The sequence below is a fragment of the Zalophus californianus genome, chromosome 10, assembly GCF_009762305.2.
Source record: "Zalophus californianus isolate mZalCal1 chromosome 10, mZalCal1.pri.v2, whole genome shotgun sequence".
Lineage (NCBI taxonomy): Eukaryota > Metazoa > Chordata > Mammalia > Carnivora > Otariidae > Zalophus > Zalophus californianus.
In genome coordinates, this window is record NC_045604.1 from 69,067,663 (window position 1) to 69,087,270 (window position 19,608).

General features: G+C 45.3%; 1 protein-coding gene across 23 annotated transcripts in view; it reads right to left on the bottom strand.

The window, feature by feature from the left end:
* DISP1 (dispatched RND transporter family member 1) overlaps positions 1-19,608 on the bottom strand; it is a 176,046-nt gene that overhangs the window by 38,111 nt on the left and 118,327 nt on the right. For 9 of the 23 annotated variants that reach the window (XM_027611184.2, XM_027611171.2, XM_027611176.2 and 6 more), the window contains 2 exons: positions 16,208-16,384; positions 6,980-7,508 (listed from right to left, as the gene is read on the bottom strand). The exons of 3 other annotated variants lie outside the window; for them this stretch is intronic. In XM_027611184.2, coding sequence (XP_027466985.2) covers positions 6,980-7,491 — 512 coding nt within the window. In that variant the 5' untranslated portion in view covers positions 7,492-7,508; positions 16,208-16,384. Of the gene's footprint in view, positions 1-3,236; positions 3,260-6,979; positions 7,509-16,191; positions 16,385-19,608 lie in introns of those variants that run through there. 11 more of the 23 variants (XM_027611179.2, XM_027611178.2, XM_027611174.2 and 8 more) reach the window with 7 other exon arrangements.

The window sequence follows — 19,608 nt, forward strand, 5'->3', positions numbered from 1 at the left end:
CTAAGTACGCCCAAGGTGTAGTTCATACCCCAAATATCAACCAACTGGTTAGATATCTGATTTGTGCTTAAAAAAAAAAAAAAAGAGATGCGTTTTTATGGAGTCAATTTGCTGAAAAGAATACAAAATAGTACAGCAATCAAAATTCTCCTAATAAACATTAAGTTACATAAATTCTTTTAAGTGACAGCTAGCCAAGCACTTAAGTTTGGAAATAGGGTGCCCTCAGCAAGCGATTGGGGTGAAGAGATGTACCTGATCCTTTCATTAGGGTTTACTGTTGGTCAAACATTTTACCTTTCTTTAAACTTTTTTTTAGCCAAAAGAAAAGGAAAAAATTTGAACCATTTCTTTTTTTTCTCTTCAGTCTCTAGTATCTGCTAAACAATGCTCACTGACATGGAAAGGAGGTGAAGAAAACATGGTTGCCTCACCCCGAAATGTAGTATTAACTAATTAATTTTCGAAATAAAGAGGGCATTGTCTGCTGACATTTACTATGAAAGTAAAGGACGAACAAGGTCCAAAGTCTGAAATGTGCATTCCACAGCACCCTCTGAAATCTGCTCCCTATGCACGCTAGTCTCTAAGACAAGCCTCACCCCATCAGACTGCCAAATGGACTGACTTTGGCAAGCAAGCTCGGAACATTTTAGGTTCTACAAACATTACCCTGTTTTAAAAGTAAATTTTGACTACTTTAAGGAATTTAAAAATAAACCTCGGTCTCAATGAAATCAAGATTCAATCTTACCAGACTTCTAAAACTAACCATGCAATCAGACGACATATTAGCATTACTACAGCGACTCGGGTCTCTGGGGCAGGAGAGCCCCACTTCTTCTCAACAGCCCTCCTCCTCCAGACGGCCAGTCCGTGACCATCTGCTACACGCGCTCTTCGGGGGTCGCTGGGATGAGAGTGAAAAGCAACACATCATGTACCTATTTCCGCCAAGATTCAGCCACAGCCTGACTTCTGAAATAAGACTAACGGAGTGAAGAACAGAAGCAAGGAGAAAGAGAAAAAAACAGAAAGGAACACAACCAGAAGAGGCACAGTTCCTCCCATCTTTGTAGACAGAAATGAATGCTGAGAGAGATGAACTCCTGCCCGAGACACAAAGCCCGCGAACGGCAGTGCCAGGACTCACATGGGCGTGTGAGCGCCAAGCCACATGCACACCCCTCACCTGGCGTGGGGAGCAAGGGAGAGAGGGCTGGAAAAGAGAAACACGAGCCGTAAAGTAGCACCAGTGGTGCCTCCAAGGAGGGCTGTCTCCCTACCCCCAGAAAAACTGTCTGACGTTGTACTGTATACCTGCCGGCTACAAATTAAATACACTGGCACTTTTGCCTTCAGACTCATCTAAATAACGTGGCAGGTTGTGGGATGGAACTGGGGCCTCTAGAGGATACTGACCCACTACAATTTTTTATTTTTTTAAAAGACTTTATTTATTTATTTGACAGAGAGAGACACAGCGAGAGAGGGAACACAAGCAGTGCGAGTGGGAGAGGGAGAGGCAGGCTTCCCACTGAGCAGGGAGCCCGATGCGGGGCTCGATCCCAAGACCTGGAATCATGACCTGAGCCGAAGGCAGACGCCTAACGACTGAGCCACCCAGGCGCCCCCACTACAATTTTTTATAGTCTGGGGCTTTACTCCTTTAGATTTTTGAAGAAAAGGATTTTTATCTTTTGACATTTCTTTGTGATACAGTAAACAAAATACAAACAATCAAACCCCAATTAACCAGAATCATGTGGACAAAAAAGGGTTTTATTCACTGTCAAATACTGTTGCTACCCTACATCACTGGGGCTCCATTTGATGCCATGGAGATCGGGGAAGGGACCTCATGGGAAATGCCAGAAACTGCCATAATGGGAATGTCCAGTATGGGAGCCCCTGGCACAGGGGACTCCGGACCACGGGAACAGTGCCCAGTAGGGCTTAGAACTGAATTCTGCAGTTCACTGGGCCCTGTGAACAGCGCCCGTCTAAAGAACCCAGTATGACCATCCTTTCCTGCAACACGCCTGCTCAGCAGTCCCACAGTCTGTATCAGTAAGTAAAGGCTTAGGATTATGTCGCTTTGAGTAATCTTCCGTTGTAAAGAGGAAAACAGGAGGGAAGAACTTATACAACTATGATCTGGTTGTCTTTCTGAACTAATACATGGACGAAGAGCACCGATGTTTAACTTCTGTGCCTCAGACAACACAGCGGACGACCTACCTAGAGTCTGCCCAGGCCGAGACCCAGCTCTCGCCTGTCCATATCACCTCTGCACCTCTGAAGGTAAGGACCAGGCAGTTTTTACCTCTGTTTTCAGCACCTGACACCATGTACGCAAGTACCCATTGAATACTTGCTGAATAAGTGAATAACTAACTTTGAATTTGTCCACTCATCGTTCCAGCATCTTAGAAAAGCCATTTGGTTTGAGTCTAGTGACTGGGGAAATCAGACACTGGGATCTGCGTCAATGCCAGGCTCATGCCACAATGCTAATGACGTGTTCAACGTGATTTCTGTTTCAAATTTCCCAGCTAAATAACTCCATCGCCAGGGCTCAGGAAAGGGGAAAAGTGTGGATCACTGCAGAACACATGCATCACAGGAAGACAGTTTGGAAACATGCTCAGAGCTGTCATCTGGCCCCTGGGTGTTAGGATATACCGTATACAAAGAAACCAGATTTCAGGAGGTAGATTCTCTCTCGTAACATAACACAAGAGTTCTCAATTCTTACTTTTTTAAGAAGAAGAGTCGAAAGCAAGTAGCGTCCTAGGGGAGAGCAAACAACACCTCTGAGCAAGTGAGCCACACGTTGGAAGAGTCAGAAGGACGGCAGGAGAAGGCGACACAAGCTACAAACGGCATAGGGCACAATGTTCGGGGCAGGGACGAGGGTGTGCTTGACTGTCAGCCCCTTTCACGGGCTCCTTGATGCCAAGCCTGCTCAAATGCACAGCTCTCAAGCCTCCGGCCACAGGCGGCACTCAGAGTGACCATCTGTCCGTGAAACCACGTTCAGGGAAGTAAACCTGTGTTTGGCAGGCACCCAGAACCATCACAGGTTCCCGACCATGTGAGTATGGGACTTGCCAAGCATCATTCATGGAGGCCTCTGCCGCCATGGAGAACAACAGCTCTTTGCAGGGCTTGGATTAGGAATCTGCTAATTTCTGGATGCAGAACTCTTTCTAGCTGTGTCATAACACCATTACCTTTCCATCTTCAGATGGCAGTAAGAGCACCCCAAACCAGCCCCGCGAAGTGTTGAGAGGCTCCAGGGGGCACTTTCCAGATCTAGATCCAGGATGCTCCAGCAGGGCCGCTCTCATGCCGCCACACCTGCGCGCGCTCACACACGCGCACGCACTCACACACATGCGCACTCACACACACACTCCACTCCCGCCTGTGGAGTGAACTCCTGTTCACTCTACTCATCCTTACACATGCCGTCAGTCTGCATGCACTTCCTTCACCCTTTCCCAGCCACCCACGCTCCGCCCCCCTCCCCTCCCATGCTCCACCCTCTCCCCGCCCCCTCCCCTTCCATGCTCCACCCCCACCCTTCCCCCTTCCATGCCACCGCCAGGGCTCCCCTACCCCTTCCATGCTCTGTCCCCCTCCCTCCGCCCTCCTTCCACTCTCTGCCCCTGCTCCCTTACCCCTACCCACCCCTCCCCGCAAGCCCTCCTTGGTCAGAGGGCCTCTCACCTCATCAACCCCCAGGGTTCCTTCCCTCCTCTGATTGCCTAGAGTTATTTTTTTCTACTGCAAAGGAAACATCATTATTATCATACTGATTTAATGTTTAACTGCCCAGATGATTCAGATGGCCAGTGGGGTGTAGCCTTGTCTCTTAGTAGGGAGACATGACTTCTTGCCTTTTTGAATTCCTCAGTGTTCTCAATTAGACCCCGTAATTAATGGCCAGACTGCCGGTATGAAGACGGAAATCTAGAAATGAACAACTGCAAGCTTTAAAATGAGATTTACATAAAGTACCTCATATTCGGTGATAAACGGAATTAAAACAGGGCATTACTATGATTCTTGCACTGATCTCAATTTTATCCACCAAAAGATTAACAGATAATGTTACAAAGCAAAAAAGCACACACAGGTGACTGATCTAACGAATCTTTTCGAGAGAGGTGCTGGAGCCTAAAGGGCCAAGAAGGGGTAAAACAGAACCTATCACTTTATGGAAGGTGAGGAAAGACAGCAGCGTAAATGGGCCAGGATAAAATCACAGTTTCCACTTGACTGACCCTTTAAAACATTCTCTATGGCTTAAGTGTTTTATAAACAAAACTAAAAAACAAACCCAAACACCAGTCAGGTGGGCCCATCTGTGGCGCGAGTGCAGAGACACGTCTTTGCGCAAAGCCTTCCCGTCCCCACTGGTGACTTCTACGCGCCCACAGCCCACAAGCTCCTTCTCAGCAACACATTTCATGATTTCGCAGCTGCGGCTGGCTCTTCTGTCTCCCTTCCTACTAGAATTACATCTGTGATGCCCCGCATCACAACAGTAAGTACTGTTGATCATATAAATAAGTAAATGTATAAAATAAGGAAGTGGCTTTGGCAGGACACATTTTACAGTGAAGTATGTGGCAGACCCAACTGCGAACAGACGTGCCTTTACAAGCAACTGTAAAAGGTTCTATGTTATACAGTTGATCAAAAGGCTCAAATTCTTGAGAAAAATTCTTATGAAAAACTTCTATTCCACTTTTTTCTACAACTTTTCTTGATGGACAAATATAGCATTTTTATCTGTGTTTTTTTAATGCCATTCTATTTATTTTATTTTTTATTAAAGATTTCATTTATTTACTTGTTTATTTGCGAGAGAGAGAGAGAGAGAGAGAGAGAGAGTGCGAGTGAGCTGGGGGAAGGGCAGAGGGAGAAGGAGAGCATCTTAAACAGGCTCCACACGCAGCACGGAGCCTGACACGGGACTCAGTGTCACGACCTCTCACCACATCATGATCTGAGCTGAAACCAAGAGTCGGCTACTTAACCGACTGAGCCACCCCAACGCCATCCTATTCAAAGTTGTACGTACATAGCACTCTCATCCCTTTAAGAATAGATTTTTCAGAAACACTAAGCTAAAGTCCTGAAAATACTGACAGGCCTGCTGTATTAAAAGAATTGGTTCCCTGCCCATAGCTTTAATATTTTCTCAAGTTTTTTAAAGGAGGGATCAGCCTCAAAATGTAGAACTATCTGTCTCCCCTCACACCCTGCAACCATATAACTGATGATTCTAAAGCATCAATATCCATGACCACATAATTTCAAAGTCAACTACTTCCTTGGTTTAATCCAAAGTGGTCACGCAGCACAATGCTATCAGGATAAGCCTTCTGAAAATGGCCTTGGCCAGTCCTTCCCATAGCTCTGTGACTAAAAGACTCTCGCCCCTGACGCGGAAAACGTATTTAGAAGCTGCAGAAACACGCTGCAGAGGAATGTCCCCCAGTCCCCGAGCCCCACTGTCTTTCCCCATCTCTCTCTCTGCCCTCTTTTTAAAACAGTGAAACCAGATAATGTCAACAGCAACCCAAACCTGATAAAGGTGAAAAGGATCCATCACTTAACCCCCTTCTGGATCTGACTCCTTTTTTTTACTGAGCTGTAACTGACATACAGCATTATATGAGTTTCAACATAATTTGATATTTATATATATTGTGAAATTATCAAAATAAATCTGTCACCACCCACAGTTACAAAAGCTTTTTCTTGCCATGAGAACTTTTAAGATCTCCTCTATTAGCAACTTCCAAATGCACAGCCCAGTGTTCTTAGCTACAGTCAGCACAGCCTATGTACGTGACGTCCCCATGACGTACTTCACAACTGGAGGTCTGACTGACTCTGCAGGTGACAGTGAATCTGTCCCAGGCACAGAGTGGAAAACTAGGACACACGGCAGTTAGATGAGTCTTCCAACAGTATGCTGAGTCGAAACTGCGGGACACCGGAGAGTACGTGCCGTAGGACGTACGAATGGTCGCACGAGATCTCAGAGCAGGCACAACCAGTGCGCGGTAACAGAGCTCAGAGCAGCGACCGGGGCAGGTGAAGAGAGCAGGAACGAGGAGGAGGCAGCCGGAGGGGACGTTCTCCATCACCCCAGAAAGAAATGTTCCAAGTGGGCCGAGGTGTGGACCACGAGGGTCAGCACCGATCAAGCTGAGCGCTTCAGACTGGCGCATCTCCCTGTGTGTACACTCGAGCCTAATCAGAAAAGGAGAGTGCTCTCCCAGCTCACCGAAAGCTCATCACCTACGAACGTGAACTAACACTTGGTCTCTCCAAAGCACTCAGTATTTCATAAAATACGCCGACGTCACTCACCTGCAGTGCGTGCGGAGGAGACCGCAGAAGAGGCACAGAGCAGAAAGCTGGGACGGGGCGGGAGCCGGCCATGACACAGACCCAAAAACGTTTCACAAAACATAGTGTTCAAAGATCTACGCTACAGATCGACAGGCTCCCCCCTTGAGGAGAGGTCTGGTCTCCACATACTGATGGTCACCCAAACCACATGAACAGAGCTGGTGGACGCGGCCGCTCGGAAGCATGAGGAAGCAACTGCTTCATTGTCATAAAGGTTGACGACCATCAAGACTCCTGTTCAGGCAGCCTCGTCACAGATGTATCCCCCACAAGTAGTAACAGCGACTGCTGACAGAAAGTTTTACGGAACTTTGTAAGTCAAGGCCACCGGGACACCGAACCAACTGGTAGGCAGGCAGAAAGTGCGCGAGTGTCTGACGAAGAGCTCAACGGATGAGACAGGGACACATTATTTCATGCGCATTCTGGTTTTCCTTCTCTGACACATGTATCCTCCTCCTTTTGGGGAGATCAACACAAGCGGGGGCACTCATGTGGGCTTGGTTGGATGCGAAGGCGAGCAGAACCTGTGCACACTCACCTGAAGCCGGCCGCATGCTGCTGCACGGGCTGGTGTGGGAACCGGCCGGGCCACGTGTGGTGCAGGCAGAAGGACGGCGAGGGCTGCAGGCAGCACGCAGTCTGGTAGACGGGCGAGTGGCTGGGACACAGAGGTGCAGAATACTCGGAGCGTGGCTGCGTGCAGCACGAGGCCAGAGCAGAAGGCGCGGCCGGGCCAGCCTCAGGGCAGCCCTCTGCGTGACTAATCTGGCCGGCCAGGGGCTGATGGAACGGGCACAGGTGGCAGCATGGGGACAACATCGTGGGTACTCTTTGGTGGCTGTCCACGGGCAGAAAGGAGGACTTCACGGTGCCATTGACCTGCAGGCATCCATTCAGACTCACTTTTGTTTTTGGGGCCTCTCTGGGTGTGAGCTGCTGGGAGGCAAGGTCCCCATCACAGGCCGTGAGGGCGCCAGGCTTGGGGGCACTGGTTGCGCTGCTGCCGTTGCTCAGAACCACAAAATCACTGTTCCCGTTGCTCACAGCCATGTTCCAATTTCTTGGCCCTAAGAGAGAAAATGATATAAAACCAGCCAGTGCCAGGCAGGCAGGCAGAGATGCAGACAAGACAGGAAAGCTACCGGAAGGAGTCAAGAGCGTGGGGGGAACGCAGCAGCCTCTATAAGGGGCCCGGCGGCCCGCGGCGCTCGGGTCCACAGCTGCTCTGTGCACCGGCCTGTTCCTCCCCACCTCTGCTTTTAACCCTTCTCTCCCCGTGCTTGTCCTCGGTGTGAAGTATGGGGTAAGACTTGGCGCATTTTAGGAGAGGATGGGGAGAGAGAGGGCACCAACATCGCCCTTCAACTCCTCAGCCAGGCATGGGGTGTCAGGACACAGGAGTAATGACAAAATGACAGGCCACCATGACGGCAGTGAGTTCTGAAGGTTAAGATAATCTGAATAATCTTAAGAACATCTTATGTCTTAGAAAGATCTCAAGAAAATATGATTTTTCCCCTAAGTCTCTCAGGTCCTAGAAGAAGAAGAAACAAACGAAAATAAAAAGTAATCAGCTAAGCCAAGAATTGTTGCAACCAAGATATCAGACACCAGAGTTTTTCCTCCTCAACTGATGACTACAATGCTTAAAAAATGAACAAGCCATGTTAAGTTGCCAAGAACTTATTGCTTTGTCTTCTATGTTATGTATCATTGCTTGCACATGAGAAAATAATATGAGCAGGATTTGCTTGAGATTTTTGTTTTTTTCTTCCTTTTACCAGAAGGTCCAGGCTTTCAATGTAAAGGAAAATTAACAAATTACCAGTAGCATGTTTCTGTCCCATCAACAAACAAAAGCTAAAACACACAACTTCCTCCCTCCCCGCTCACCCACCTCACCTCTGACCACATGCACAAAACCTAGGAATTTGCAGTAAGAACAACGGGTCACCCACTGCCGGCGGTCTGTTTAACCCGCACGTTAAAGTCAACAAGAAAAAAGCAAGAGCCCATGCGGCTCACTAGCCCTTCAGGCAGGGCACTCCTCAAGCAGACAGAACAGCCTCCAGAGCAATCTCTCCCCACCTCCTGCGGTCATGCAGGCACCAGAAGAAATCACCTTGGCTCAGTCTGAGCATATGGTCATCCAATCTGGCAAACCTGGGCCCCCACCAGGAAGGTCCCGTGTGCATTCTCACCCAACACCTGCCCCATGGCAAGGGCATTTCTGAGCAGAGCGCACCACAGCGATGCGCAGTTCCAGTCTGATCCTGGTGCCCAGAAGACGCTGGGCACAAATTCAGCATCGTTATTGTATTTACCTTTTGGACAGAAAAAGACTACTCAAACACACGTACAAATTCAACATCATAAGAGACGGAATTACATGGACTTCAAACAATTTCTTTGTAAATTATTTTAGTGGAAAGAAATCTATGAACATCAGAATATACATAAAACCGGGTGGATGGTGACTTCTCTCCTCCTGTCTTATCACTTCTGAAAGTGGTCACGGGTCCCAACCTCCCTTGCAGGGACAACGGGGAGGGGTCCTGAATATGTAGTAAAGGCAGGTTCCCTCTCTGGGATAGGCACCCGGCACAGGGCGCTGGTGGCAGGCCCGCTGTCACCGGCCCAGGGGGAGGGCAGGGGCCGCCTCAGGGAGGATCTGTCACAGCAGCTTCCTCTCACCCAGAATGTATCCACCCTTTTGCCAACAACAAAAAAAGCTGCATGCAAATGTCTGAGAACAATTAAGACATGAATCAGGGGGCATCTAAAGAGGCACTAGACTTTTTCCAAAGCCAAGTGAAATTTAAGATGCTTGTTTGTACGCTTAAGTGCAAGACAGCCTAGAACGTGTAAGAAGCACTAGCCACAGGACATAAATGTGGTCACTTCCCAGAACCAGACACTCGTGGAAAAACACTCCACACAGAGACATCACGGGCTCCTCTCCCCCCGACCTGGGACCCTTGCCTTCTCTCCAGAACTCAGCCCAGCTGCCCCAGCTCGTGGGGTCCGCAGCTCCGCTGACCCTGCCACCTGGAGGACCAAAGGGGGGATGTTTTCTCTGATTTGCTGGTTGGTTTTTACCATCAGGTTCGTTAATATCATCTCACATAATCTATGTTGTCCATCAGTCCTGTCGATGCTAATCACAGCTGTTCCGGAAGTTATGCCGGTGCCAAGTGTCTAACAACCACGTAATCCTCGAAGTTTTAACAAGAACCTGGGCTTTAGACAGTGTCCCAGCCTCTAGCAGCCTTCGCAGCACCGTGATGTCCCTGTAAACTCTCCAGTTCCCTCTGTGTCCCCATCTCTCGACTGGACGCTTCTCCGGGGAAAGAGTTTTCTTCGTAACCAGAATCCCACGATCATTCTCTTACTTTTACTGCAAATGCATCATTAGGTGGTTACATAAGAGCTAAACAGACTTCTGTAGGCCGGCCAAGGGGCCTAATCACGGGTTATAACATTTCCCCCCACCGTTGGTAAAATGCAGTCCAAGTGCCAAATCATGACTTACAAATGGAGTTTTGGAACATAACCTGTCTCTTAAATTGGAGACGTCTTTCAATGCAGTAGGAACTAGCAGAGTAAACAATCATTTGAACTCTGGCTTATATTTGAAGTAAGTCACATGAGCTTCTTATGATTCAGGTTCTTTAATCATAAAATAGAAACAATCAAATTGACTAAAGTTGTGAATTATAAGCAAAAAATAATTAAAAGCAAAAACAGAAAAAAATTATTCTAAGAAATGTCTGTGGATTAAGTTCAGTAGATGTATTTGGCCAGGAAAACAGCAAACTTTCCGATCTGAAGTCAAAATGGAGCCTACAGCCTTACAGAGAAAGATCTTATTTCTTTAGAAAAAAATCTGGTCTGAGCCTAAGACAGAGAGAGCTAAGGGGAAAATAGATGAGACAGAGGAAGAATCAACATAATAAAAAGGAACTATCAAGACAGATGTAATGCCACGTGATTATGTCTGCAGTGAAGTTTAAAGAAAGTTCTGGATCAAATGCACCCAACTGTTAAGTCACCCATTTCCCCACCCGTCACACACAGAGGCAGCCAAAAGAAAGCTGTTCCTGAGCTACTGTTGGCCTGAAGTGTGACAGGGCCCCACGGCCAGAAATCTGAGTGCATTTTCCTGTTGTTTGTGAACAGAATGCACCAATATCAACACATTCAAAGCCACTAATCCCACACCCCTTATTTTACCTCTTCTACTAGTGTTTTTATATAGTGCTTCGGCAGTTTGGGGGCCATAGGGCCTTTGGCCAAGGACCATCTTCTGATTACATTTTAAAATTTAATTTCTTTTTTCATTGAGCCTCAGTTCTTCACACGTATTAATCAGGATAATACCCAATGTCCATCTCATAGGACCACAATGAGAATGTAAACGTGTTCTGGAAACCATTAAGGGCTTAGAAGAGGAAGGAAAGCTTCCAGGTACATTTGCGAGGCCAGCATTGCCCTGATAGTAAAACCACACAAGGACACTGCAAGGAAGAGAACTACGGGCCAATATCCCTGATGAACAGAGAGGCAAAAATCCCCAAGAAAATATTACCAAACTGGGTTCGACAATATATTAAAAGGATTATACACTGTGATCAAGTGGGATTTATTCCACGGACACAAGGGTGGTTCCACACTCATAAGTCAGTCAGTGTAATACACCACATTAATAGAATGAAGGAGAAGAATCATACGGTCCTCTCAACAGTTGTAGAAAAAGCTTTTGACAAAATTCAACATCCATTTGTGGTAAGTACTCTCAACAAAGTGGGTATAGACAGAACATATCTCAACGTAATAAAGACCACATATGACAAACCCTCAGCTAACATCATCCTCAACGGTGACAATCTGAAAGCTTCTCCTTTACCATCAGGAACAAAAGAAGGATGTCTACTTTCACCACTTTTATTCAACACAATATCAAAAGTCCTAGCCGGAGCAATTAGGCAAGAAAAAGAAAGAAAAGGCCTCCAAGTCAGAATGGAAGAAAACTGTCACTCTTTGCACATGGCATGATATCATATGTAGAATACCCTAAAGACTCTACCACAAAACTGTGAGAATAAGTGAATTCAATGAAGTTGCAGGATATAAAATCAATACACAAAACCATAAAGGGCTGTGTATTTATAATGGAAGAATTATCATAACTGGCTGATTGAGTGTTAAGAGTATAAAAAGATAAGAAAGAGGCTTCCTAGCTTTAAAGCCAATATCATGCTTTAAAAAAACAGCAGCTGAGGGGCGCCTGGGTGGCTCAGTCAGTTAAGCGTCTGCCTTCGGCTCAGGTCACGATCCCAGGGTCCTAGGATCCAGCCCCGCATCGGGCTCCCTGCTCCGCGGGGAGCCTGCTTCTCCCTCTCCTCGCCCCCGCCTCGTGTTCTTGCTCTCTAATAAATAAAAAAATTATTTAAAATAAAACCAAAACAGCGGCTGAGACATCTGTAGCTTAGAAGAAACAGTGTGGGTGGATCTGAGTTTGAAAGCTGACTCTACTGCTTTCCACCTTTGAGAATGTGGGTCAAATTATTTACACTCTTACAGTCTCTACTCCTGGCTCTTCTTAAACTTCAAATGCAAATTAGCACAACCATCTAAGAGAGCAACATGGCGCTCCTAATGAGAATTCTAAATACCCCCAAAGGTCAAATCCTTTGACCACAGTACTACTAGGAATTTATCTTTTGGATATACTTGAACAATGTGTAAAGATAAATGCACAGATAAAGATGTTACAGACTGCCCCACTGTCTGTACCAGTGAAAACTGGAAACAATCTAAAATATCACCAATAGCAGACTTAAATTTTATCCTATCTGTACACTGGGCATTCTGCAGAATGAGTTAGATCAGGCTATATTACTATGGAAAGAAGTCCAAAGTACATCTTTAAGTGTAAATAAAACCTAGCTACAGAACAGCCTAATACGGTATGAATCCATTTCACTGAAAAAGGAGAGAGATACATATATATATGGTTAGGATACACAGATAGTTTCTAGAAAGACATACAAAATGCTAACATTGTTTCCTGCTGGAGAGCTGGACTCGGAATTTTGGAAGGGTGGCGAAGACTTCCATATTTCATTTTCTGTAGCACTTACAACTTTTGCTATAATTGTATCTTCTTTATAGTAATAAAATATTAATGAAACAACATAAAGTGTCTAGCACAGAGACTAACATTGCACAAAAGGTAATTATCATTAAAATGTAAAAACAGAAACAAAGTTATTTTACCTTAAAGGATAACTAAACATCTATTCAGTGGATGTGTTTTACATTGTTTATCTTCTGAAATATATCTGCTGTTACAATAACACCCCACACAATATACTGAGTAACTGGATGAAACAGGAAATGAACAGGAAGCTAAGGAGTAAGAACAGATGATACAGAGTATTCAGGACAGGTTTCCATGTCGGGTTTCTGGAAACACACATGACGATCTATTGGACCAGAACTATCTATGAACCAAGAAAGAGAACCATCACCAGTTCCACAGGTAGCTGGCAGACACCGTGGACACTGCAGAGACCCTTCACTCATGTTTCAACGTAGAGAGAAAAGTCATCGGAGTTCATGTGATTACAGGGATCACACGATCACCTCCTACTCTGGTTTGGGACCCAGAAAACTTACAGATTTAGCTGTAGAATATATAATTATGCATAACATACACAATTGGTATAATTAAGTATAATAATATAGTAATACATATTTTTATAATATAAGGAAATTATATTTGAAAGACAGAAAGTAGGGACGCCTGGGTGGCTCAGTCGGTTAAGCGTCTGCCTTCGGCTTGGGTCATGATCCCAGGGTCCTGGGATCGAGTCCCAAGTCGGGCTCCCTGCTCAGTGGGGAGTCTGCTTCTCTCTCTGCCTCTGCCCCTGCTTGTGTGCTATCTAACTCTGACAAGTAAATAAATAAAATCATTAAATATATATATTTTCTTACAAAATAAATGAAAGCAGAATCTCATTGGATATATTATTGTATAACCACAGTAGGATCTGTTTGAGTTATGAAAATTTTATTCATCAACATACTGTATATGAAATAAGTTACAGGACACAGGGTCACAAAGGGGGCAATCAAACTATTTAGGTGGCCAGCAGAGCACAGAGATCTCTAAAGCATTGTTATGCAAACCTCACTGTAGCTACCTGGAATTGAAAATCAGGACCCTGGAAGCACGATCAGAAAACTGTCAAGTTAAAATCTAAAGGCCATGATGAGGAGAATACACAGACCTGTTCCAATCACCACAGTGACCTCCAGCAAAGCCAGCATGACCTCTAACAAGGCGGGGCTCACCAGCTGGAGGAGCGCCACCCCCACCCCCATCGACAGCTCCAGCATTTCACATGCAGGATCCCACTTGATTCACCCCTCAGAAAAAACAGGTGAGGCAGGCATCACCAGTCCGTTTTGCTAAAGAGAACTGAAGATCCAGAGTCTCAAATGGTAGGCCAGGAAGCCCAAGGCCCAGGGTTTCAGGGCTTTCTACTAAAGGACTCTCCATAAGCTCAATCATGTGTTCTAGAAGAACCCTCATCTTCGTCAGATGCATATCACCAAACCTAACAGTAAAGGGCAAGACAGGATCCCTAACACGGTCCCGTGCTCTAGCCAGTCACCTTTTTCAGAAGAGTAATGCTCCCCACAGCACAGTTTCACTGAGTAAAACACAAAACACTAACCCAGTGCTTCTCAAACACAAGCATCACTTGGGGATGTTGCTGCAATGCAGATTCAGATCCAGTCCACATGGAGCGGGGCAACAAGCCTCCAGCAACGTGCCCACACTGCTGGTCCCTGGAACACACCTCATGCAACAAGGCAAACCACAGACTCGCCAGAGCATCGGGCCTCAGTTACGACAAAAGGCGCACAATTCAAGCAGCGAGTCAAGCAGGGAAAGGACAGGAGTGACAGAAACAAAGGTCTGCTATTCCGATGAAGGCAGAGAAAAGTAACACATTTTAATGGGAGAGATTCTAGTTGGTAACTGAGTTTAAGTACAGCTTGACAAAGCGCTACAGGTACAGATTTTAATCTTTCGGGTGCAATTCACAAATGCGCATTAAAGCACCGTGCCCAGTTAACTGGGTGAGACAGTCTTTTCCCTCAAGTGGTAGCAGATATTAGGGGACGGATGTATAAAGACACACCAGGTATAAAGGCATTCAGTCACCTGTATCCATTACTTATCAAATTTGTTTTAACATGAAATCGTTCGTCTAAAATGGCTTGATGCTCATCCCAAATGATGGCCTCGTTTCTGATCACTATTAATACTTGGTGCTGTGGCCAGAGGGTAAGTAGCTTCTCCCGCTGCACATGGACAAAGAGTTGTCCTGTAGGCTCTTCCCTGGCGGGGCTGCTAAGCGGGCCTGTAGAAGGCCGTGTCTCAGTGATGTTTTTCCCCTTAAAGGCTATTAAAACTGGTTTTTTTTATCTTCTGTGTCAAGCGCTTTCCTTACAATACCTCTTTGTAGATATTACTAAACTCACTACAGAGAACCCGGGGGTTCAAAGTATTGAAGTGTAACTGATCTAAATCACAGGATTGGGATTCCGCCCCGGGCCAGACCAACGAGGCTCTCCAGCTACCTCAAGATGTCTCCACGGCAGGGCCCAGCTCCGGGAGCTCCAATAGGACCCCTGGAAGCTAAAGATACAAAACCCAGTCTGAAGGTTGCATGAAAAATCGCCTCTGAATTCAAGATTTCCCAAGACAGTTTCAGAAGGTACAATTCAGAATCCAAGAGTGTCAGAGACATATTTCACTGAATTAAGAAGTGTTTTCCCCTGCCCTGGACCTGTGACTTTCGGGACTAATTCTGTTTTCATTTGTGGCTGGATGCAACATGTGTACAATAAATCATCTCTTCTGCTGTCTTAGCTGAAGGAAAAAAAAAAAAAAAGAAGTGTTTTCTATCCATGCATGTTATGCAAACCTGAAAAGCAAGTCATGCAGCGTTTGAACAATTTCAAAACGTAACTGTGACCTGACAGCGAAATCTGTATCTTTAATCAAAGACGCAGGTTTGTTAAGGAACTGACAAGATCGGTCATACGTGAGGAAACAGAATCTTCTCCCCTTCTGAGACAAGTTCACAAACTTCCTACCACTAAGCTCTCCTTCAAGAAGAACACTTAGCAATATCTTCACTTAATCACCGATGAGGATTTCAAATGTTACAAAGAACTCTACAAAAATAAGGGAGTGTTGCTATTGTTCCCCTTCCTCAGAGATGGCGATAAATCAGAAGTTCTCTCCCCCGAGAGACAGTGGTGCACACTGGAGAGCCCGTCCCCTGAGCACACATTCCACGAGAGCCCCCTGGGTGCTACACTATGCTGTCCCCACACCAGGAAGAAGCAAACTGAGTCCGGGAAATCTGAGAGTCACAGTTCACTCTTATAATGAAAACGTAACTATGTTCTATTAAATTTATATTATTGAGAAGGTAGTTCTGATTTATGACAACAAACACCACCTTTGAAAATGAAATCTGACATCAACCTCTTTTAATATACATAGTCGATACTGATAAAGACATCAATAAACTGTAAACGTGAAATGTTTCATCGTTACAACTGTTCATGCCATTTACAAACAGCTTCGTGATATGGAAAAAAAACGGTCTGATAAACTGTCCCTCCCAGATTTACAACCCAAAAATATAAAGGTTAAATAACCTTAGGCAGATCTTACAGTGTCACAGCAAGTCTGAAAACGCTGTTTGGGAAGCAGTCCTACAGCCAGCTAAGAGTCCAGTCGTCCAAGCAGAGACCCACGCGGGCAGGCGCCAGGGCCTTCTGGGCTGCAGAAACACCAATCTCCGTTTTCTTGTGTGTTTTACATCCAATGCGCCTTTGGTAACAGGTCTACCTGGGAAGAGGAATGTAAAATAAAGCTTCTGTTTTACATCTGGGATACATGATAGCCCAGAACATCTTTTTAGCATGAACACTTGTCTCCTGAAATTCTTATTTCACAAGAACTATCACTGGATTGCGGTGATGAGGACAGTTTTCAGAGATCCCTTTTCCAAGTTCATCCACAAAAATTATCAGTCTGCACGATATGCACCACGTCTCCCCACACTCACGATACAGTCTCCACACATCTATGCCCTTCAAAAACAAAGGCTTCTTGTATCTCTGGGTTTCAATTTCACATGAGCTCACGGGTAAAACTAAGACTATGTAAAATAAAACCAGAGGAGTCTTCTATCATTATTAGTATTAATCAAAGGTCTTTGACAAAAGTTCTGGAAAGCCCTCCGATAAGGGTTCATCTAACCTAGGAGCCGGCCACGACTGGCCTCTAGACTTGGCCACGAGTCTGGAAGGGAATGTAATATATACAACAAATGTTCACAAAGTTACAAGTCTATTACAGTGCTCTCAACCCTTTCTGCACTTTAAAATCACTTTAGTAATATAAAAAAAAAAAAATTACAGACCCAGGGCCTTGGCCCCAGAGGTTCTGACTGAATTCATACTGGAAGGGACTGTGGTCAGTAGCATTTTTTTAAAAGCTCCTCAGATGATTCCAATGTGTGGCTAGGGCTGAGAATCACTGATTTATACATCTTATTAATTAATGCTGATCGAGTCATAAGAGCACCAACAGTCACTCAAAATACTCAACAGGCAGAAAATATCGCTTAAAATGCAGAATGCCGCTCTCAAACACATTTGGAACCGGTACTCCAAGTGAGATGTGCTTTAGAGCATTTAGATGGTCTTTCTCTAACAGTGAAGAGTATTTCTGAAGCTGTAAGGGTGGGGATGAGGGCGCAGTAAGGAGAGCGCCTTTGCCCCACAGTCTGAGAGACAACGGCGCAGAATTCACGCACATCGGCACTGAGAAAAGGTGAAACATGGCATCACGTGGCCTCAGACCCACGTATCATTTGACTGAAGTTTAGGATACAGCCCATTTGACGAATGAGTTTATTTAACCTTCAAGATAAATTAGGTACCCAACTCCTTGTCAATCTTCAAAATGAAGTCCCAAGCCCTCGTAGTAAAAGAGCATGTTCCCTGAAGTTTTGTGCCAAGAAAAAAGAAAAGAAAAATATATTGCATTTTAAGCATCTTAAACGTTCCAATTCTTAGATCAGATAGCCTTCAGACACTGGTAAGAATTACAGGGCACTCTGGCAATAAGCAGCAACACCCCCCCCACCTCCCACCCACCCCCCCCACCCCCCACCCCCCACTCCCCGTGACAGGTCTGTGTTTAGGCCATAGAATTTCATCTGAAACTACTGCCTCAAGTAAAATCACACAACAGGCAACCTCGCAATCGGAGATCTCTCTGGGACACTGTAGCTCTTGCCCGGCAGAAACAGGATCATATTACAGAGCTTAACTGATGTGTTGAACAGATCACAAGTAAGCTCGAGGACACCAGGAATGTTAATACTTCACACATCTCAGAAACTTAAAACTGAGCAGCTAGCTTAAAGGAAAAACACGCCACCGAGATAAATCAAATCAAGAAAATTCTACTCCCACATATTATGAGGCAAAAGAATGTGAGAGAATTTTTCAAATGTCTTCCACAACACAGAAACTGAGATCAATCACCATAAAGAACTCCGGGTTGTTTGGTTTAGATGGTAACTGTTGTTTTTTAACACCACTCTTGGAATTATCTAAGCTTTCCCCACAAATGCTAACGTGTCTGATAGCAGGCTCCACGCCCTGCTGTTCTGTGAAGTCTGAGCAGTAACAAATCCAATTTCCCTAGAATGGCGCCCCAAATGGACTCTTTACCCAGAGTCCAGCAAACAGCGTCTCAAGGGCATCCTTCACTCTACAGAGCAATACCTCCAGGTACTTGTATCAAACACAGTTAAACACACCCTTTTACTTAAAGAACTCTGAGATTTACCTGAAGCTTAGGAAAACATCAAATTCGTAAAGTCTTTTTTTCTTCCTTGCTTTGGATCAGTAAGTTCACTCTTCCTGAGAACCTGGGTGAGACTTTCATAAAGCTGTTTGTCTTTACTGACGTTATCACTACAAACGCTTGTGAGCTCGACTTGCTCTCCTGCAGGCAGCAGATGAACTGAAATCACAGTGACCGGCCATGCGGGATCCTTGTTTGCCCACAAAGGGAATCAACTCATATTTTTCAGTGAAATAGGTGAACGTCCTTCTTCAGCAAGCATTTACTGAGCAGCTGCTATGTTCATTGAGAACATTTCTCTTGGAATCTGCGTATGTGCACCTGCAGGGTATGAGCCTGCTTCCTGGTGATTAAATCAATAAAGCACAGAAATTCAGACGGAGCCAACAAAGGCTACCCTCTTCCCCGTTGTGCTTCTCTTTTACTTGAGTTACTTTGTTTTGTACTTTTTCCAAAAAGGCTGACAGGCTAAGCACCTCATCTGTCCAGTCCTAAACACCCATGTGTATTTCCTGTGTTAGGGTGTGATCAGGACTTGCCATTTTAAAGAACAGGCAGTGTTCACAGAGCCGGTGTGCCAAGGCTGCCGGCCACGCTCTGGATTATGGGCAAGGAGTGCACACCGCTCCCACCAGGCCAGCAAAAGGCACGAGACTGGCAGGGGCAACCCACTGGCGTACGGTTCCCCCACAGTTGCCAACAAGGGCTGACCAGTTCAGTAGAAACCAAAGACAATGGGCTCAAGGTAAAATGTGGGATGCAGCAGTGCTACGATACATAGTATTTTCCAGATGCAGTAAGGTTTACATGTGTTTTCTAAGCTGCTTTGTAGGTCAACCTTTGTAGGTTCAGACACGTCAACATTTTTCATAATCAGTGCAAACAGTTCCTGATCACAATCTTATAATTCACATCTAAGATGGAAGCTAGACGAAACATGGAAGACACATGAAAATACTCTGCCTTATTTGTGAACACTAACACAAGAAGTTACAAATGCAGTAATAAAGTACTCCCATGTTCCAGACTGGCAATGAAAGCATTTAGCCTAGTCAGAGATGTAAAGTGTAGAAATAAATGACATAATACAAAAAGATTATTTATTTTCGCATTTTAAGAAGCAGAAATGTGTCAGCAGACATTAAAACCACGGAAAGCAGTAAATCCACTGTCCACAAGTGAAACATGCA